General features: G+C 41.5%; 1 protein-coding gene across 1 annotated transcript; it reads right to left on the reverse strand.

The window, feature by feature from the left end:
• Positions 1-1,200: 1,200 nt before the first annotated feature.
• Positions 1,201-22,670, reverse strand: LRRC40 (leucine rich repeat containing 40). The gene is made up of 15 exons (XM_072419464.1): positions 20,312-22,670; positions 19,193-19,374; positions 18,703-18,776; positions 17,240-17,369; positions 16,981-17,104; positions 14,656-14,798; positions 13,839-14,011; positions 13,139-13,229; positions 12,810-12,861; positions 12,312-12,420; positions 11,118-11,225; positions 7,535-7,645; positions 6,670-6,747; positions 2,945-3,130; positions 1,201-2,400 (listed from the first exon to the last, which is right to left on the reverse strand). The coding sequence occupies exons 1-15, from the start codon at positions 20,460-20,462 to the stop codon at positions 2,295-2,297; spliced, it is 1,818 nt and encodes a 605-aa protein (XP_072275565.1). The 5' UTR covers positions 20,463-22,670; the 3' UTR covers positions 1,201-2,294.
• Between the last annotated feature and the right edge of the window lie 193 nt (positions 22,671-22,863).

A 22,863-nucleotide genomic window follows, 5' to 3' on the forward strand; every position in this document is an offset into this window, starting at 1 on the left:
CAGAAGTCAGGTATATCTGCTATATCTACTTATGACCTATATACCTAAACCTACATTCTCCCAGCTGAAAAAAAAAAAACATTTTAAAAAATTGAGAATTGTCAACTAATGCTTGATGTTCAGTGTGCAATAAAAGCCCATCTGCGCTCATCAAAGGGTACCGGACACAAATACAGAAGAGATGCTGTAATGCATTCCATGGAATTCCTTTTATTCATCACATATAGGTCATTGTTTTAACACTATAAGTCCTTGAACACCCTTGCATCATAAACTTTAATCGATCCGTCCACCCTAGATGATCCAGTTAGAATCGTAGTCTAATGTGATGAATCGTCTGCTTCTATCTCAGGGTGACTATAGTAGTCTGATCCCCCCACTTCAGATCCTGGCTCTGTTCCTGCAACTTTGGAAAACTTACATCTGCTGCAAAAACTCTCACTCCTTCTGATGCAAAATAGCAAAAAAACGAAAGATAAGAGTGTGATGGCTGTATAATGGCCACGGCAGATATTCAGGCGTAAGAAACTAAAGGCCATTTCAGACCCAGTGTAAGCTGCAGTGTTTTGCCCTGGCTTAAAACGTGGACCCAACCTCTCCCATTCAAGAGAATAGGTGCAGTGGGAAGCATTTTTTACATGTAGCCGCAGCGGAGACAAATTGTGGCTGGGTTCCCCAAACCAACAAGTTGTTTTTGCCCATGTATTTGGTGTTTACAAAAACCATGCTGCAGCCACAGCCGCATGCACAGGTGGTTATGTGGGGTTTGGTGCTGTGTGCCCTGGGGTGCCAACCACATAGTACAAAAAACAAAGGTGTAAAAAAAAGCCACTAAAGCTTCTATGAGGAAAGGAGGAAATCAGCTTCATCACACCACCTAGTAAGCAGGTAGCTGACGCACAAAGCTGGGAAGCTGGAACAGGAAACTGCAATGTCACCCTGCAGGCTAATTAGTATTATAGGATGGTGTGACATACAAATTGTGATTGAATAGATCGGAAGCAAACATTTAACATTTCAACCCCCCCCCCAAAAAACCCTGAAATTAAAGAGGGTTGCTTGGTGCAAATGTAATTTTTAAAAACGATAGTGGTGATAGAACTGGTAAAAATAAAAGTCTCCTCTTCCCTCCATTATGTGTATATGAACAAGACTTGGAGTTTGGATGTTCATGCTGTATACAGATGGCAAGACAGATAATTTTTATGTTCATGCTGTGTGCAGATAGCTGAATAAAGTTTATTATATTGATAAATACATATTTATTTCAGTACATCTCTGCAATACGTGCACATTTTCCCATGTTTTGTCACTTGAAGAATGGCTGATCTGCTGGAACTCCAGCGATTTTCTTTTTCAGCCATGGTACATATTTGTATGTAAAGGCTTATAGATTTTTACTTGGAAAGGTGCTCAGTTTGTATAAAAAGAAAAAGTAGACAAAACTGCTTGATGACTTTAAAGAGGCCCCGTAACTTATAAAATCCTAAAAGCATTACATGGTAACAAATGCCCTGTGTAAATAAATACAGAGATAAACACGACATGTCATGAAAGTGGAGCTAAAGGCTCCAAATCCAATTCAAATCATGAGAAAGGTGCCATACAGTGCTTGGTTTGAGGATTTAAAAGCCACAGGGGACCATCTTAGGCTTATAAAAATTTGGTCTGATAACACACTAACTAGCATCCATTAGGCCCCTTTGCAAATGTCATACTCGGGTCTCTTTACTTTGGAAAGCCCTACCTCTTGTAGTGCACAGCCATGCAGAATGGGTTTGAGTTGATGTGCTAGAAGGCAAAGGAATGCTCCAGAAATCTGGCACCGTGATGTTTCTGCATGTGACCCCTGCACATAACCCAGAGCAGGGTCCAAATGAAGGAAATTTTGGTGTCTGCCAGCCAACACATCTAGCCAATTCTACTGTCAGATAACACTGGGACTGTAAACAGGTGTAGGCACAGGTGCTCTTTAGATGTATTTAAATTCAAGTTGTCATGCTTGCAAAATATAAAATCAAAACATTGGTATCTAAAGTATGCTTCTCAAGAAAAGTTTAGTGTTGGCAGTATGAGAAACATTTCTTGTACAATAAGGTTTCCCGGCATTTGTTAAAGGATGCATCTCAACCTAGTAGTGCATTGTTCCATATACAAATCCAGAGCTCTTTGTAATGTCAGTATTTATGTTACTGAACCCCTTTCATAATAAAACTATATATCCCCAACAATGTAGACCCCAATCCAGACCCTTTTACTAAGAAACTCCGGCTGTTTCTCCTCACTGTGTATGATCAGGTAGGAATACGGCTCCGAAGATATTCCAGAACAGCTGCTGTCCCCTTGGCTAAAATAGCAGCCCGCGGGTTTCTAAATGGGTTTCCTTCCAAATGGAGAGCTCTGTGGACAAATAATATACAGACAACATTAGACATGTCACATGACTTCACATTACAGGTCATGTTTGATAATTGAGATGGACAAGCAGAATAGTCCCCATACACAGCCCACTGGGAGGAAGTCCACCATCATTAAGCCTTTTACTCCTTGGCCTGACTGTCTCTGGTCTGCAACTTTCAATCAACTTTCAACATTCAAGGCAATTTGATATCTACCTAACTATTCCCAAGAGCCTGTCCACTGCTGACATCAGGGCTGTCGGAAACTGAGAGCAGTGATGTGGTTGCTGTTGATGATTCAGGAAGCTATCCACAGAACCTTGCTGACATATCCCACCAGCCATGACCTACCAGGACTGAGAAGCACATAGACCCGGGGTAATATAACTGGGACTAAAATAAGCTATTACATGAGAATGGAAATAATAATAATAATAATAATAATAAATAGATAAAAAGGATAAAATCATTTTGTTAACTATGTTGATAGGGGGGAAAGCATAGCTTTACCAGAAACTAGGAAATGTGATTCAATAGTCTCTCACCTTATATTCTCACAGTTCCCCAAGGCTGGTGGGATCTGCATGAGGTCATTATTCTGGAGGTCCAAGGTGGACAATTTAGTCAGTTTGATCAGCTGCAAAGGATCTATAGTTCCAATTTGATTGCTGCTAATGAGGATCGTCTCTATAGTAGGGATCCGGTACAAAACCTCTGGGAAAGTTTTAAACCTGAAACAAAAGTAAAAGATAAGCTCATAATGTCATTCACACATGAATATAATGTTTCAACCAAGGCTTGATAACCTGTGCTATGATTCAGTAAAGAAAATACAAGTACCAGTAGGCACTGCCTGCACTTCATATGTGCGGTGCAGCCAAACCCATGGCAATGGCACCTGTTTTTGAGTTCCACTAGCCCCATATGCATCAGTTTCATAGCCTTTTTTATATAGCCAAAATTATTTATTAGATCTGTATTTCAATTATTGATCACACGGGTTCTACTTTTTTTATTTGATCAAAAAGGTTGAAATAAATCAGGATTTGCTGCTGCAAGGAGAGGACAAGTTGGAGATATCTCCTACGGAGTACAATAGTCCTCGTTAGTGGCGATTTGTGTAGAGATTTGGCACTGCAACGCACTAACATAAATTGTAGGACACCTGTACTGATAACAGAATTTCACTGTAGACGATCTTTTCTAGCAACTAAGATCGACAGCTTGTATAATGCTTTAAACCGGTGTTTGCCCAAACAGGCTTCTGGGGTTCCTTGAGAGGTTGCTAAGGGTTGAATGAGCAATTTGTGCCTCTCAAGTCAGTTTAAAGTGGAACTTCCATTAAAAAAAAAAAACACTTACCTTTACTTCAGCAGAGCCCCTGATCTCTCCACACTTGGCGTTGATTTAGTCCTGCATCGACCTAGAATCTTCCCTCATCCCAGAACGTAGGAAGCTCCAGGCAGCGCCATCTTCTTCTATCTTCTGCCTACCAAACTTGATCTTGCCCTGCACAGATCTGCATAGTTTTTTTTTATTGCAGGGAAAAACCCCTTCTGTGCCTGCCCAAGATTGCAGCAAAAGAAGCAGTACAAAGCCCCCTGGGATACGTGACCTAGGTATCCCGGAAGCTCTGCACTCCCATTCAGTCTTTACTGCCGCTGTATTTCAACGGATCCCCCATGGTAAAAAAGCTCAGAAAGGCTGCTATAGATTGATATTAGCCAGGCTCAATGTAGTCCAATATTAAAGGTTAATATTTGACTGGACCCGAGAAAGGAAAGAACTTAAACATGGCCTGAATTTGCTTGCAATATCAAAATAATCAGATGGACTGAATAACTATGACTGTCCTCAAATCAAAGCAGCTAGGAAATGTATACCTAGGAGTAAGCAAAACATCACCAGTGGGCAGAAAGCTGAGCTCCTCTCCCTATTACCATATCAGCTTTGAATTTAACCAGCTACACCCCCTCATTAGAAGAAGATTTACTATACTTTTATATACATTTTTCTTACCAAAATCCTTACCAAAGGAAGCTAAAATCTCTCTTTCTGGAGTTAAACTTTAAATCAATGTTAAGCTGCACTGCAAAAAAAAGTCCTGCGTCACTTTCATTTCAAGTCACATCATCTCAGGCTGCTTGTCTGACGTTACCCCAAGGCTGATGTCAGGAACCCTTTCTAGTTCGACAGCTCCACAGTTTTCACCTCTCAATATTATCTGTCACTGGATCCACCAACGTGCTATCAGATGAACATTTTGGTGCCTTTTTTCAGGATAGAATGCTGTGAGCGATGTTCTCAGCATTGCGTCTTTCATGACAGTGAGGATCGGTGGAAGGTCCCTAGCGATGTATCATGGTCAGGTAGGTTCAATTTAATGTGATGATAAGTAAAAGTCTACTGAAAACATTTCAAAGAGTTTTTGACTTTAAAAGAAAAGTGCCCACTAGGCTTTTAAAGCAAATCTTATAATAAAATGGAAGGTCAGCTTGCATTCTCTGGGTCCTCTACACTAATCACTTGATGATGATGACATAATTCCCAGAGATGCAGAAGACAGAGGTAAGTCCAAAATAATTACAACTTTTACAAGAACATGTATATTTTCCACCCTCCAAGATTAAGAGATCTGAGAGAGATATTATTATTACACAGTATTTATATAGCGCTGATATATTACCCCACGCTTTGCAAAGTCCATAATCCTATCATTAGCTGTCCCTCAAGGGGGCTCACAATCTAATATCCCACCATAATTATATGTCATTAACACAGTCTAAGAACAATTTTTGGCGGAAGCCAATAAACCCAACTCAATGTTTTTGGAATGTGGGGGAAAACCGGCGTACCCGGAGGAAACCCACACAAACATAGGGAGACCTGCAAATTCCATGCAGATCGTGCCCAGGCCGAGAATCAAACCTGGGACCCAGCGCTGCAAAGGCCAGAGTGCTAACCTCAGTGTGAGCAGCTTGTCTGTTTTAGAAAATAATATGCATTAAAGCAAAACTCCAGCCTTATCTCTTTCTATTCCATCAGCTTCTGCCTTCAAAGCTTTGTAGAAAACTGTGTTCTTTAATTCTATGCCCCTCCCCAACTGTGTAGCCTTCCACAAGACATACTGACTATCCCATACAAGCCCAACAGACTGTCATAAACAGCTTACAGGTGCATTTTTAACCCACTAATATGTGAACTGACAGAAAGGGGGGCTCAAACTGTGAGCAGCCTGTCCATTTTTGTGGAGGGTTCACTTTTAATTGGAACTACAGACTCATCCCCAGATCCTCAACCTGGAGCCATACCTCATCCCCTTGTGCACACTGAATCTCCATCAGACACTGAAGCTGGCAAAATCTAAGTGACTAGTAAGGTAAAACTCATCTGCAGGATAATCCACATAGATATTGTGCATTATTATTATTATCCCATATTTATATAGCGCCAACTAACTGTCCCTCATAGGAGCTCACAATCTAATGTCCCTACCTTAGTCATATGTCATTAACCTCCCTGGTGTTATGAATAATGAGGATTTTTAAATGTAAAAGCGTTACATTTAAAAATGCACATTATTTGAAATTTACCGCCCGGTCCCGCCTACCTCCCCAAAGGTCCCGCTTTCCAGCCTAAGACTCACAAGCAGATGCTCGGCCAGAATCTTCTTCCCCTGGCCTTGCGTCCCCAACATTCACACACCGGAGACGCAGATGCCGGCTGGCATCTGTGTAACCTGGGAAGCAGATGGTGGGCATCACTGTAGGACACAGCGAACATCGCTGGAGGAGGACGCGCAGGCACTGCTGGAGGACGCCACTGGAACATGGAAACCAGGTAGGACTTGGTAAACTCCCTGGCAATTCCACCCCAAGTGTGGCTCAAGGTTACCGCTTTTGGTATAGAAAATCCACCACAAGCCACACTCGGGAATACCGCCAGGGAGGTTAATGCAGTCAAGGACAATTTTGGAGGAAGCCAATTAACCTAACTGTATGTTTTTGGAATGTGGGGGAAAACCAGAGTACCCAGAGGAAACCCACACAAACATGGGGAGAACCTGCAAACTTCATCCAGATAGTGTCCTGGCTGAGATTCAAACCTGGGACCAAGCGCTGCAAAGGCCAGAGTGTTAACCTGTGCAACATGCTGCCCAGTATACATGCATATGAATTAACAATACAAATAAAAATGATTTTATACCAATAATTAAATCATACAACTTATATAATGAAGATTCACGGTGCTGGTAATACATAACACAAACCTGTTAAATGAAACGATGATGGATTGTAGGCGGACCAGAGCTTCCAGCTCATCAGGGAGTGTTGACAAAAAGTTATTCCTGTGTTAAAAAAAGTTCACTAAATTACCTACAAATCACAGGACACACATTTAAAGACACTGAGAGATTACATACTGTAATGACAAAACAATGTCTGCCATTTCTGCTAAAAAAAAAGTATATAAACTCTAAAACAAAGCACTGCAAGATGTGGTGGCTGCATTTGTTTTCTTTTTCCAGACTAAATGCATTTTCTGAAAGCAATGCTAAATACCTGTTGATCATTTAAGAATTCCAGTACCTGGAACTTCCTGTGTACTGAACAGGGAGGCTTTGGTGGTCCAAAGAAGAGCAGACTAAGGTGACAACGCTGCTCTTTCATAGATACAGAACAGTAAGTTAGGAAACTGATGGAAGTTATTGGCAGGATTACAAATAGAAAATAAAGGAAAGCCTGTAAAAAGGAAACTAATGAATTCAACCTATCTCAAAACTGGTAAGTTGTAATAAATGATATGTGTGATACATGTTTTTGGGCTTAGATATACATTAAAGTGAACCCAGCATGCATTGTGTCCATCTATAAGCAGATATCTCAGGCAGTCTGTTGTCTCCAAAAGTATGTATAGAACTCTGTTAACAAATATTATTATTAAAGGGGATTTATATAGCACCAACATATTACACAGCGTTGTACATTAAATAGGGGTTTCAAATGACAGAAAGATACAGTGACACAGAAGGAGGGAGTATCACACAATAGGAGGGAATGCTAAAGTATAATTTTGGCAGCGACTTTATGTACAGAGAATTTAAAACCTTGTCTACTAATAAATGAGATACTGACCTCATATCTAGATGTGTTAATTTCAGTAACATGCACAAATTCAAGGTAATTGCTGGGATTTTATTGAAGCCCAGGTTGACATCAGACACAGAATCTTTCAATTCCACGATCCTGCAAAACAAATTTCAAAGATTTACAATATGAAGTAGGAATGTGTAACAAAAGTAGGAATGTGTAACAAAAGTTTGAACTGACATTTGAAATCATAGGTTGATTTCAACCTTAGACAAGGGTTTCATTATCTCTCAGGAGCTATAAATGGGTCCCTGATCTTCCCAACTGCAATGACCATTAGAAGAAGTCTTTTCTCTGGTAAATGAATATAAGTGAAATAAGGCAGAGATCTATGCAGTGTGACTAATAAAGCCAACAACAACCCCTATGTACCTATGTTGTCCTATTGTGTGATACTTCCCTCACCTCCTAAAGTGTGGGCTCTTCAGGGTAGGGTCCTCTCCTCCTCGTGTCACTATCTGCATCTGTCTGTCGTTTGCAACCCCTATTTAATGTATAAGTCTGCATAATATGTTGGCGCTATAAAAATTATGTTTAATAATAATCTATACCATTCTGTTGCAGAGATAACCCGGCAATCCTGGGTTGTGTCTCAGTGGCCACTGTGGATCTAATTCTGGTCTTGCCACCCAAGCAACCTAATTTTTACTTTTGCTTCCTTGCCCTTATGTTCATCTACTGGATTCATGCTCCGAGTCTTGCTCCGAGTCCCAGCTTTTACAAGGTTAGGTACTTTCTTCCAGCCCCCATGTGACTATGAAGGTGCCTAGTAATTGACTGCTCAGGTATCAGGGCTATATTATAAGAAGAATGGAATTGAGTTTTATACTCCCCTGTGTAACCTTTTTTTGATCTATACCAGTGGTCCCCAAACCCCGGTGCCGGTTCGTGGCTGATGGGTTAAGAGACTGCAAATGACAGGAGGCAGAAGCGCAGGCAGCAGTAACGCCGGCGGCCCTCCTTACACTGCTCTAAAGCTAGTGACAGCAGGAGCGCGGGTGGCTCTCCTCACACTGCTTGCATAAGAGTGACTGGGAATGGCAGAGCAATGTATGTAAGGCTTATACTTCTCCGCCATTCCCAGCAGTTCTGCCACCTGACAGCACACCAGCTTTCTTACACTACTCTGCTATTTTCAGCCAGTGTGCTGACAGGAGGCCGAGCTGCTGAGAACAGCTGAGTAGTGTAAGCTGTACATATACAGCTGGGCCGTTGCAAAATTTTATTCTATGTTACTGGGCCCTGCTGCCAGAAAGGTTGGGGACCACTGCTCTATACCATCCCATTGAAGAGGTCACCAGGTAATCTGGGTTGTAGCTAAGCAGTCAATGGTGTGTAACCGCTTTGGACTTGCCACCCCCAGCAACCCAAGTTCAGTTTCCAACAAGGCTACTATCTCTATAGAGTTTTTTTTTCATGTAGATTTTCTCATTGAAACCAGAAACATTTAGGTAACTATTCATACCTGCCTGAGCTGTACAAGGCAAATGCATTACTTATATGCCCCAATGAAAGTGCCCCAAGGAATAGTCAGGGAATATGACTTTCTACAGGGTAAGCGGACCAACCCAATTTATTCTGCAAGTAGCACCAGGGGTGTATATCATAAGAAGCAATCCTGTGCTAGCTGGAGTTATATTTTACACATGACTGGGACTCCTGCCACTCATATTGCTGGGTCAGTAAGTTACCAGGGAAAACAACACTTCCCCCCACCTCCTAAATTGTAAGCTCTTCTGGGCAGGATCCCCATCTCCTCCTCACGGTCTTTGACTGTCTGTACCTGTCTGTTATTTGCAACCCCTATTTAAAGTACAGCACTGTGTAATAAGTTTGCACTACATAAACCCTGTTCAATAACAATAGTAACAAAAGAAAAACAAGGTAATGATTTGGATTACAGAAAACCTGTTTGGTCAGGAAGGCTGTTGAATGGCTGCAGAGGATTTTCTGCCAAACGGTGTCACATCAGCTCAGTGGGCAGGGTTTATGGAAGTACTTCTAATACAATTGCCCAAGGTTTGCAATGTTTTCCTTTAAATCTCACCTGGAGTCCCTATCTCACCAATGATGCAACATTGCGTATTGTGTTATTAACAGAACGAACGCACGTACCACGAAAGATGACTTGTGGAAAGCACTTACAGTGAATTACAGTAAGTAGGAAGGATTTAAAATTCCCCTCGAGGGCTCTTAAACAGACAGACGCTTGGTGTGGAAGTGCTGAGAAATTACACCGGCTTCCCTCGGTGCTTGTAAAATTCTCAGATCATCATCTGCTACAACTCTGCACTTCTATAAACTGACTCATTCTGAATACATAAAGGTAAAGACCTTGACAATCAGAGAGAAGGGTCTCCTACCCCGAAGACATTCACAGTGTATGTGAAGGCACAATAAAAAAAAAATAATAATTATCGCTAAAAAATAAATGCTAAACGCTAAAAAAATTAATATTTTCCATGTTTTATTTCTAAATCTGACCTGCAGCCTTCCCTTCAGTCTTGCACAGTTGTAGCGGCTCCTCTCCTACATAGAAATTGCTAACTCTGATTTCACTGAACACTTTGAGCGTGCATTTGAATCTGCAGCAAGTTAAATAAAGTCTGCCTCTTTCCTTGGCTAGAGGATGTTCAACATCACCTATTGTATTGCTCCACAGTCTGACTGTCCCTGGCCCGTCTCTTTTATTAACTTGATTGCAGCATGGTGGCCCAGAGGTTAGCACTCTGGCCTTTGCAGCGCTGGGTCCCAGGTTTGAATCTCAGACAGGACATTATCTGCATGGAGTTTGCAGGTTCTCTTCATGTTTGTGTAGGTTTCCCCCCTTTTTGTGGGGGTTTCCCCACCATCCCAGAGTATGGAGACAAGGCGAGGGGGTGTATATTTCAGATTTCTGAATCACAGCTTAGTGGGGACAACACTGCTTTTCCATGGACACATTATGAGTAAGCGTTGTCACCCTAAGACTAAAAGTTACTGGTAAAAAAAAAACAGTTTTATATCTTCCTCATTTGTTCAATATCTTTATTTTACATTAATATTACACAGTATTTATATAGTGCAGCGCTTTAGTCCATCGTCATGTCACTAGCTGTCACTGCTTAAAATCTAATATCCATACTATAGTTATATGTCAATATTACAGTTTAAGGGGAATTTTAGTGGGAAGCCAATTAACATAACTGCATGTTTTTGAAATGTGGGAGGAAACTGGAGAAGCTGCAAACTCCATGCAGATAGTATCCTGGCCGAGATTCAAACCTGGGACCCAGCGCTGCAAAGGCCAGAGTGCTAGCCACTAAGCCACCGTGCTGCCTATTAAAACAATGTTTATAAGAATGCATCTATGATATCCATATTACACAGCACCTTCCACATGGCAGCCTCTGTATAGCTAAGCCAGAAAATCCTGTTTTTGCTACTCCGCAACTTAACAGTGTTTATATCTCCCTTCTAATTGCAAAGCAAGTCGATGCTCTTGCCAAGAGTTGGTTGCAAAAAACGTCATACACAAACGTCAACTGACTTATAGCTATCACTATGTATAAAATTAAGCAGTGTTTACCTTGGGGGAATCTCAGTTAGTTGATTTTTGCTGAAATTTACTGTTGTGACTGAACAGGAGCCTGTTGCATTAAAAACTGCATCTGGAACGGCAGTAGCTTGCTTGTCGCTAGAAAAACCAGAAACAAACATTAAAATTTGACACGCGCTGTTGAAAGTAAACAAATTGATGAACATGAACATGTGCTATGATGGAAAAGGTTTGTGTTACAGCTCACTCACTTATTATAGGAGGAAAGCACTTACTGACAAAAGTAGCTAGGCTTAGGGAGCAACTGCGCTTTACCTGCTCAGTGTGAAATCAGGTTTGCAATAGTCAAGGTGTGACAATGATCTTTTCAGTAATCACTGGCTGTTTTTGAGTGGTTTCTAATAAGTTGGGCCACGCAACTACAATTTCATCCCACCCAGAAAAAAATTTCTGGGTTGAACGCTGTGGGATCTAATAAGGATATGCAAAAGGGTATGATAATAAGAGGCTAAATAATCATTAAAAAATAATTTCACTAATTTGTGTCCAGTACATTTTCTATTTTTCTTTTGTAAAGGATAAATGCAAATTTACACCATGTGTGTTTAATCTATGACCCCCTACCACACGCACCCATTCATCCTTCACTGACCTAACCCACTCTACCCTGTTGCTTAGTCTGCGTACACACGTTATACTTTTGAAAGACTTTTGACTTTAGACAGAAAGATGCATGAACGAGTGCTGTACATACAGCGCCATTCTGATCAATGGAGAGGGGAGGGGGTAGAACGAGCGGCACCTCACTGCGCTTTCTCCAATTCACTTGTATTGCAGTCGTTCGTCGTTCACAGATCTGCCAACGACGTAAGACAAGCACTGTACACATGCCAGATTCTTGTCCAATATCAGCCCTGAAGTGATAATCGGACCAGAATCAACTGATATGTGTATGCAGCCTTACTTAACGAGACCTGTGGTTCTGCATTTGTTTATATCCCTTCTCTCCTCAGCCTTTCTACACAGTACAGTACCTTCTTGGGGAAACAACCCAGTAGAAGGAAAAAGAACTTGTGGCAGAAAATAAGTAAAATCAGGGTCACTGTAACATCTTTTGTAGTTCTGGTATAGATAGATAATGATTTTACAGTTTAAAGATTGAGGATATAATGGTCAATCCATGGGAGGGGGGATGTAATGGAACTGACAAGGAATGAGCCCTACCAATATTCCAAGGTCTTCAGTGTAGTAATGGCATGTGTATTGACCAGGGAGTCGCTAGGAAGTGTCATAGCTGTCACCACAGGCCCAGTGTTTTCCTCTTTTTTTGGATCTGTTTAGGGTAAAAAAGAAAATATTTCCCATTTATTTACATTTAATTAAAAAAATATATATATACTAAAATCACCCTGAAACAATAGAATCTCTGCTGGAGTAATTGTCTTGACCACTATAGCTCTCACACCTATACAATCCCCTATGGACCAGAACAAATTTTACATTACCATTATGGGCCTGTTTATTCAGAAATGATTTTGTCATTACTTAAAATAAAGTAACATATAACCATTATTTTAATCTTTAATGTAGCTGTCAGGGGGTGAATGAAAGGGGAAATTGAGTGACATGTGATACAGCTGCACCCACCATTAATTAAATTATCAAAACAAAAGCCAAAAGGATGTGCAATAGGCTGGTTGCAAATAGTATGAAAAAGATTACCTGGAACTTGTATTCTGCCTCTTAAATACTTTAGTAACTCCTGAGTGCCTTTCTGAAGGGACAAAAAGATATACCATTACAATACAAATCACAAAACATAATTTCCTATAAACCTCCAGAACTCAAACATGCAATCCAGACCGAAAATTTCTGCATTCACGTGAAACGTTAAATAAAGACAAGTTGCAGGTATGTAAAATGTCTATCAATTGCACTTCAAGAGAATCATTTTTTTTTCTCAATGGTGTGCTGTGAACAGGTATAGCATCAGTTTATTTTATGCAGTAAAAATACAGCAGGGTTTGAGGAAAATCACACCAGATACTCACACTGAGTATGTCCCTACGGATTCCTCTCAGTGGATTACCTTCCAGCTGTAAAGATTTCAAGTTCGGAAGATTTCCCAGGGCGTTGGGCAAACTGAAAGCAAAATCCTTTAAATAAATTAGGGAAAAAAAGAGGCCTTACTATTCAAGAGTTCTAAATGGTTAAAGGAGGGGTTGCTATAGGCCCAACAAAACATTCTAAAGGGCAGCCAAACTAGCAAGATCCCAGGGTTGCCTAGAGCTCATTGGGGTGACACCCTTCTAAAACTGCGGGCCAATGGTAACTATTACTAAAGGGGTATTTTAATCCCTGCTGCCTCTTCCATTAATTAGCCAATCAAACTAAAGATTATGCTCATTGACTGGGCATTAGTTGGGAGAAGAGATGCACAATGGATAAAGGCAGAGGCAGTAGAACGGAAACAGCATGGTAATGGCCTGACTGTAGTCACTCACTAGGGGCAGAAGACATTTTCAGAGTGCTGTACACTGGAAAAGTTTGGCGCAGATACTCCACACCACTGAACTATCACTGTACTTGGTGCAAAATTGCTACTTGCAATTATCTGTAGTACAGTACTTAGTGCACTAGCAGGCTATAAAAAGAAAATAATTAGGACTCCGAGTGCTCCATCTTAGCTATTTATAGGAATTAAGCTGTACAGTGATGTTGCTTTAAAGCAATACCTGGAACACGTCTCACCTGCCCAGGTCATTATTGCTGAGATCGAGCCTCTCCAGTCCATTCAGCAGGGTTATCTCATCCGGTAAGCTCTTCAACTTGTTATCCCGCAGCTCAAGGATACAGAGAGAACTGAGGTGCATCAGGTGCTGGGGGCCAACTGTGCTGATCTGGTTGTTTCCTACATGCAGCTCCTGGTAAGGTAAAGGATCAGGGTCATTTATTACGGTCAATTTTTAGAAAAACATCTATATGCACAAATGAAATACATATAAGGGAACTGCTTTTATTTTTTACACAGCACTTCTGATGCCATTTTTTCCATTAGAAATGTTTTAGTAGTATCATCGCTCCTCCTCCCCGCCTGCATGGGCCTAATACTAGGTCAAATTCTGGCTGACTAGAACAGCAGCAGAATGATAAAGTCTTATCTCTTTTCATGGTTTGCTCCTCCTGTCAGTTTGCTCTTTGTCTAAACATTTGAATTAAGCACACCAGATTAGCTCATAATACTATTACTAGTATAGCTTTACAAAGAATTGCGTTAGTTATTATCAAGTCCAATTCCGGTACTGCTCCAGTTTCAGACTATATTCCTTGGCCGTGGACAAACTGGATGCATTATATGGATCTGTAATAGGTACAAATACACTAAATGATGTTCTGCTTTATCTCTGCTTCTATCTAGCAACCAATCAGCTTCACCTTTTGTATCTAATATATACAGGCATTACACACCAATAAAAAGTAAACTCTTCTGAGGCAGAGATTGGCATACAGTTACATGAACTGCGTCAACCAAGAAAATACAGTATAGAATCATATTTTAAGGCCTTACTTTGAGCAGCTTGCAGTTGGGCAGCTCTGGCAGGAAGGTCAATTTGTTCTGCCTCAGATAAAGCTGCTCTAGAGAGTCCATACCAGTCAGAGAAGAAGGAATTTCTTCCAGCAGGTTGGAGGTGCAGTCCAGCTGACGGAGACCTGCAGGTGTCAACAGGAGACAGTAATATTATATTAGATGACTGATGTGCATGAAAACCTGACCATGACATTTACTTAAATGGCCAAAAGTCACATTAGTCAGAATGAGTTCAGAAGCTTCCAGTGAAGGGTATTGTTAATGCATGTACATTTGTTATATATACATATGTTACAGAATATTAACATACTACAGGCAATTGTGCACTTTCAAACCCTATGTCGATAGTTTGGGGGAAAAAAAACCATCTCTGTTCCAGCGTGGCTGTGGCCCTATTATTATTATTATTCAGGATTTATATAGCGCTAACATATTACCCAGCGCTGTACATTAAATAGGGGTTGCAAATGACAGATACAGTTAGTGACACAGGAGGAGGAGAGGACCCTGCCCCAAAGAGCTCACAATCTAGGAGGTGGGGGACGTATCACACAATAGGAGGGGGGATATGTAGTGAGGGTTTAAGAGACAGAAGATGGGTAGCTGAGGTTGAAGCGTTGGGTTTTGAGGGCTCTTTTAAATGAACAGAAAGTAGTAGCAAGCTGAATAGGATGAGGAAGACCATTCCAGAGAGTTGGGGGTAAGTAAGGTAAGGTAAGTGGGACAAGAACTGTGGAGGGATTTGAAAGCAAAGCACAGGAGCTTGAATTTAATTCTCAGGTGAAATGGAAGCCTAAAAAGAGAACTACAAAGTTCTATGCACAAACCGAACTCTGTAAAAGCATGCTCTGATGAATTTGAAGAATCTTTATTGACCTACATAGAGCTCTGACCTTAACCCCACTGAACATGTTATTGGAAAGCTGATTGTAAGCCAGATTCTGATCCAGCAATTGTATCCAACTTCACAAATAGCCTTTTGACTGAATGAGGACAAATCTCTACAGAAGCACTTCAAAGTCTTGTGGCAACCCTTCCCAAAAGTGCGGAAGAGGGTCTAACCACAAAGGAGAGCCAAATCCATATTACTGACACGTTTTAAAAATGGGACTTCCAACAATCTTACATACAGTAGGTGTGATGGTCAGGGGTCCACAAACATCTGGCCATATTGTATCAAAATGTACAAAACACGGTGATACAATTCTATCCATTGAAGAAACCATCAGTGCATAACTGTTCTCTTCAAGAATGATCATAGCATAGTGGGGAAAGCTTCATGAAATATTTTCAAGCAGGTATAAACATTTTTTAAGGTAACGTATAAGGATTTTTGCAAGTACTGAATTTAATTTCCTCTAGTTGATCAAGCAATTTCAGAGGATGCTCAATGTTGGATATTTGTTCAGCCAAACAAAGACATTGGGTGTGATTTATTAAAGCTCTCCAAAACTGGAGAAGATTCTCTGGTGTTACTCAATCTTTCCAACCTGGGGGAACCCTTGAAATAACTTTAAGGTCTTTGAGGAGTCCCGGCTTTAACTACTATATCCACAGCTCACTCTATATTAGTGTTGTGGTCAGTAGAAAGAATTCCTCTTACATTGCTGGCCATTGGAAGGAATGTCACCCCTACAGATAGCCAAAAAGAATATTGGTATCCAATAAACTGACCTAAGAGACTCAAATTGCTCATTGCTCAAGGAACCCCTAGCAGCCTCTGAAGGAACCCTGCTTGAAAAACACTGAGATAGATAAATCATTACAGAACCGGTCTAATGGGCCCGATTTAATAAAGTTCTGCAAGTTCTGCAACACTTTCATCAGTGAAGCAGGGTGATCCAACAAACCTGAAATGGATCTGGTCAAGGATTAAAAACATTTGTTAGCAAATGACTTTGAAGAAATCCATTCTAGGTTTGCTGGATCTCTCAGCTGCACTGATTAAAGTGTATCCTCTCCAGCATTGGATAGCTTTAATAAATCAGGCCCAATATCTCAGTTGAGTGCAGTTGATCTATTTCCATGTCCACCAAATGTTCAGAACAAGGCAGAGAATCAAAAACAAAGTGCTAGCTACAGAAATATCTTAAAAGCATTCTTTCCATATAAAAAAATGAATAAAGTGTACACACATCCTTTAAAATCCCAACGGAAGAGATATTCTCTACTCATCCTGTATAAATATGGCAACTTTCCATAAGCCATTTCCTTTCATCCTGTTTGCCTGACGAACCATACAGAAATTAAAAAATATATTATATCTATTGAAAAGAATAGGATTTTAACAAGACCCCTTCTTACTCTTCATGCGGCTGATCTCCGGAGGGAGGACCTTCAGCTTGTTGTTGGATAAGTTTAGCCGGGTGAGGTAGGTGAGGGCACCAAGATGGCTTGATAGGTTCTTTAGGATATTATTGGAAAGGTCCTGCAATATTAATATTATATGTGAAAGTGATTTTTTTGTGCAACTTTATTTTTTTTTTTTCCATAGTTCAGAGCTGGTTTATATGAAGACATTTGTAGACTGCTAATCATATTTCCATCACTAGAAATAGCTTACCAATTCCTCCAGAGCATTCAGCTGTCCCATGCAGTCCGGTACCTCCTCCAGCTGGTTATGCTGAAGAAGAAGATTCTTGAGGTTCTGTAGTTGTCCCAGCTCTTCAGGAAGATTCTTCAGTCTATTGTGACTGAACATTGAAGAGAAATACAGAGCAGCTGGAGTTAAAATAAATAAATAAAAAAAGCTAAAATGTTCTATGTGTGCCCCTAAATGACCCCCACCCCTAAAATATATATATTTTTATATGGATCTTTTCATAAAGCTATGTACAGACATCACAATTTTTTTGTGAATGTTTCTAGCAAAAATCGAATGAACAAGCACTATACACTCAGAACGGTTCACTTTTATAGACATAGGAGAGGGACAAGCAGTAGGGACAACTGTTATCTGTGATCCACCATGGCAGTCTGCTAAACCAGTGGTCCCCAACCCCTGGGCCAAGGACTAGTGTCTGTCAGTGACTGGTGGGTTGGAGGCAGCGGGTGAAGGTGCCAGGGGCCCTCCTTGCACTGCTCTGGAGCTGGTGGTGGGGATGTGGCCGGTTCTTCCTACACTGCTTGCGAGGGAGCTGCTGAGAATGGCTGAGCGGTGGGGCTTGCACTTCTCCGCCGTTCCTGGTGGCTCTGCCTTTTGACAACACGCCAGCTTTCTTATGGTGCTCTGCTGTTCTCAGATGGCGTGCTGGAAGGAGGTGGCACTGCTGGGGGTAGCAGAGTGGTGTAGGCTGTACATATACTGGGCTTTGGCAAAATTTTGTGCTGTGCTAAAGGACATGTGGAGGCCACTATACACACACAAGATTGTCGCCCAAGATGATCAGGATTGTTTACTTTGGGTGACAATTATACACAATTAAAAATGTGTGAACATAGTTGGACTTCAGCCATTGCTCTTTTATGCTTCAAGCCACATTAAAGTATTATCAGTTTGGAGGATACATGATTGCAGTAATAAACTTACCTGATTGCATGTTCCTCACTGGTGCGGTTTTGCAGCATTTTCAACAGACAGAGATGGATGGCTCGCTGCTAAAAATCCGGTAAGGGAGCAATGTATAAAAGCAAAGATGTGCCCCCAACATTTTCTAATAATTCTGTCATTTATGAATTCTTGGCAGCAACAGGATCACTAATGTCACATGACCCTTAAACCCTAGGACACATACAGCATACGAGACTTGCCAAATTAATTCCTCTAGCAAAACAGATGACTCTCTGATTTACTACAAGGCACATGTATTGCATTTGCGGGATGCGAATAATGTGCCTAAGTTTCATCATGAAAAAGTTTGAGAACTTAGCATACTCCCCCGGGGAGGGTGAGGGTAATAGTGATAAGCCACTGATCCACATCTGCACTTTATGTTGCCACCAATTACCCAGATATGCTGCTAGTTTATAGCTTCTGCCGCCAGTACCTTGTAATATAGACAGCAGGATTATTAGGATAGACCATACCTGATATTCAGCTTCTGAAGGTTCACCAGCTCCCCAATCGCGCTGGGAAGTTCCTGAAGTTGATTGTCATGAACCTACAAATACAATTTTAGAGAATTACCATTCATAAATACCTAAGCATGCCACAAACAAATGCTATCTAACTTGTACAGAAATAATTGGGGTGATGGGGGAATGGCAAACCAATGGTACTGCAAGAACTCAACCTTAGTGACATTGGCAGTGTCTGGCAGCACAGCCATTTGTAGTCTCTATTGTGGGCCAGTGTGACAACGCAATTAGGAGAAAGGAACAGAGAGTTGTCACCCATTAATGAAAAGTATCTGAACAGGGACTGTCATTGCAGGATCAATAGGGATCAATTTAAAATATTCCTGGATAAAAATCCAGGGGATGACTGCCACATGTGCATCCCTCCAAGTGTAAAAAACCCTTGTAGGTGGGTAATATCAATGTATGTGATCATAAAGATTTATTGAACCACACTTACATCTAACACCACGAGAGCGGGCAGCAGGCGAATGTCTTCAGAGAGAGCTTGCAGCTTGTTAGAGGCGAGAATCAGTTTTGTCAGATCAGTCTGTTCCCACCATCGGTCTGTGCCATCAAACTGTACATTGCCATGCGCCTCCTCCGGGGTGTCCACGTTTATCCGCCAGACGCTCACAGGAACTGGAAAGGAAAAAATGGAAACTGTAACTTCAGGTGGGACCAAAATCTGTTTTGTCTTTGCTGGAACCACTGGGGTCATCTATCAGCCACAGAGGTATTGTCACCATTACCTGCAGACAGCCCATGATTCCACCTATCATCCACAGACACCCCAAGTTTCCACCAATCATCCAGACACCCAATGACTCCACCTATTACCCACAGACACCCCAGTGTTCCACCTATCATCCACAGACACCCCAGTGTTCCACCTATCATCCACAGACACCCCATGACCTTACCCATCATCCACAGACACCCCATGAGCTTACCAATCATCCACAGACACCCCATGACTCCACCCATTATCCACAGATGCCCCATGGTTCCACCTATCAACCTGCAGATTATAGCACTTACCACAAGTAGACACTCCATGCTTTCACCTATTCCCCACAGACACCTCTGTCACCCTTTTATTGCACCTATCATCTGCGGACAAACCAGTATTGCCCCTATAGATACCCTAATATTGCGCCTATCAATCCCTAGACACCCCAATATTGTCCTTATAGACACCCCTCTATTGCCCCTATGGACACCCATTTGTGCACCTACCACCTGTTGATACCCCAATAATGCACCTATCGTAAGAAGACACCCCATTATATCCCATAATAACTGGAGACACACCATTATTGCACCTACCACCATTAGACACCCCACATTACCCCAATTTACCCACAGACACCTCTCTCACTCCATTATTGCCCCTACCCCCTGCAGATACCCCAATATTGCCCCTACCCCCTGCAGATACCCCATTATTGCCCCTACCCCCTGCAGATACCCCATTATTGCCTCTACCCCCTGCAGATACCCCAATATTGCGCCTACCCCCTGCAGATACCCCAATATTGCGCCTACCCCCCGCAGATACCCCATTCCCCCCTCTCACCCTCGGTGAGGCCTCTTCCTGACAGGTTCAGCTGGCCGCTCTTCCGGGCCGCCTTGATCAGTCCCTGGGGAACAGGCGGCTCTTTCTCCCTCTGGTCCCGGAAACCGGCCCGGGGATCCGGTACTCTACCACCCCGACCGAACCGAGACATGTCCGGGGGCTCAGCGTGCTGACAGGCGGCCGATTCAAACTGCAGAACCCGCCCAGACCTGTCACTGCTCCATCGCCGCCACTAGATGCCGCTAGGGAGTTCAGCTCTATCACCACCTAGCCACTTCCACTAGATGCCGCCAGAGAGCACAACAATTCTCCGTTCACTTAGAGTAGATGAATTCTGCTACAAAATTGACAAATTCTTCCTTTTTTTATTATTCCTTATATGAAATGTACTATTCTCTTTTTTTTTTTTTTTTTTTTTTTTTAGTTTAAGGTATTAGCTTTAGAAGCATTAGGGTCACTTATTAAAATTAGGATCTATTTAGATCCACGCATCGCATTAGGGTTCATTTCCATTATTGTATTGCGGAAATGTGTGCGTTAATGCAATGTGATGACGTGTGGGTGCACTTAGTTGGCATTTATTCTTAATGGCATCTCTAAGTGCATCTTACCAGGATACTGCAATGCAATACAACACTTGCACAACAACATTTCTGTGCAACGAGGTGCATTGGGCTGCCCATACAAATGAATGGACAGCCAAACTGAACTCATCAATGTTTGTGTTTTGTAAAATGCAGCTGCAGTGGGAGTGCGCCCTAATGCATGCACCTCATGCACATTATAATAATATGCATTGCATTAATAAAACCCCAAAGCAACCTAATGTACCTATAATGTCACAAGGCCAGGGGAGGACATAGGAAGGTACAAAGTGTGGCCCTGGACCCTATCTTACACAACAGGGGTCCCCACAACGTCACATCAGTAAGGGGTCCAATTCAGCTCTGCACAGGGGCCCAATGCTGGCTACATCCACCACTGCACAAGGCCTGCTTGTTTCTATTGCAATGCACTACCACAATGGCTATTCCTCAATGCATTGGGGATTGGCACCACAATTCAGCAATATGCCATGTGTACTAACAGCACACAAACCTATAAATGGACCATACATGTTCTTTGTGTTCATGGAGTTTTATTTGTTGGTTTTTTAATTATTTGTTTATTTAACTTTACTTTTTTTGTGCAATAATGAGGTTATTGAGGTTCAGGGGGAGTATAAATATGCTTCAGAAGCCAATAAAAATGTTTAAAATTAAATCTGTTCCTATTTGGAACCCAGCACAGGGCAAAAAATAACCCCCCACCCCCACAACCTATAGCAGTGATCGCCAACCTTTCGGACCTCACGGACCACTAAATTCATATATTTAAATCCCACGGACCATTAATATTTTAAATAGAGAAATACATTTGTAAAATAATGATCTTCCTAATGGTGCTGACAAGGACTGTGGCGGCTCTGATTCATTGATCAGGTTAAGTGAAGTATTACTATTGTTACTATTATCATTAGTTACATTATCTTTGGTATTATTAAAGAAATGCAAAATATTTGTTTGCTTTTTCTCACTCATTATGGATTTATTTCATTCCAATCTAAGACCAAACAAGAAATGATAATTATCAAAGCCAAACTATTTGATGCCATTAAATATAACAGTTAGGGAAAATACACAGTTAAGGTCATACTTACCTAAAAGAGCATCTGAGAAATAAACAAATAAAATAAAACAATGGGATGAGAATCGGTATTGGCGGAGCGGGGTGACTGTTGTAATGGTGGAAACAATACTGAAGCGTACGGCTCGGTAACGGTTCCTCATACAACTTAATACTACACTGACGTCACGCTGCGCCTCCATTGTTTTTTCATCTCTAGTACAGTTCATGAATTTATTGTAATATAAAGGCGAAAATTATCATTCAGAATACAAGAATTTATTAGAATATTATTTTTGTTTTTTATTAATAAAACATAAAAATTGCAAATTATGTCATAATTTTTCTGTGGACAACTGAATTGTTCTCGCAGACCACCGGTTGGCGACCACTGACCTATGGGGCACATTTTTTCCTTTACCTTGTAAAGCAAAATTTATTTACCCAAATCCACCAACCAGATCACATGACATCGCTGGTGCTGGGCCGCTGGTGGGTCCTCACTGGTGTCATTGCTTGCAGATGTTCTTTTGAAACCCTAAAGGACCCAATCGCTGGAAGCATTTCTGCTTCATGAAGATGCTGGAAAAAGGACCCCATCTCCAAGAAAACCCATAAATGGGGTGTCATGTGATCATGAACTCAAATAAGTTAAAAGAGCATTTTGTTTTACTAAAACTTGGTTGGGGGGTGGGGGGGGTTATAATTTGCCGAAAACTGAAAAACAATAAAAAATCCACTTACCTTCAATCCCGCAGCGCAGTCGATCGGTCCATAAAGTCCTACGTCGCCCCAGTATCCATCTACGAGTCGGCGCATCGGGTTCTTCTTCTTACGTCACCCGACCCAGGCGCGAGATCAGGTGACATAGGTTGGTAAAGAATGTG

Source organism: Pyxicephalus adspersus, chromosome 8 (genome assembly GCF_032062135.1).
Source record: "Pyxicephalus adspersus chromosome 8, UCB_Pads_2.0, whole genome shotgun sequence".
In the NCBI taxonomy this organism is placed as follows: Eukaryota; Metazoa; Chordata; class Amphibia; order Anura; family Pyxicephalidae; genus Pyxicephalus; species Pyxicephalus adspersus.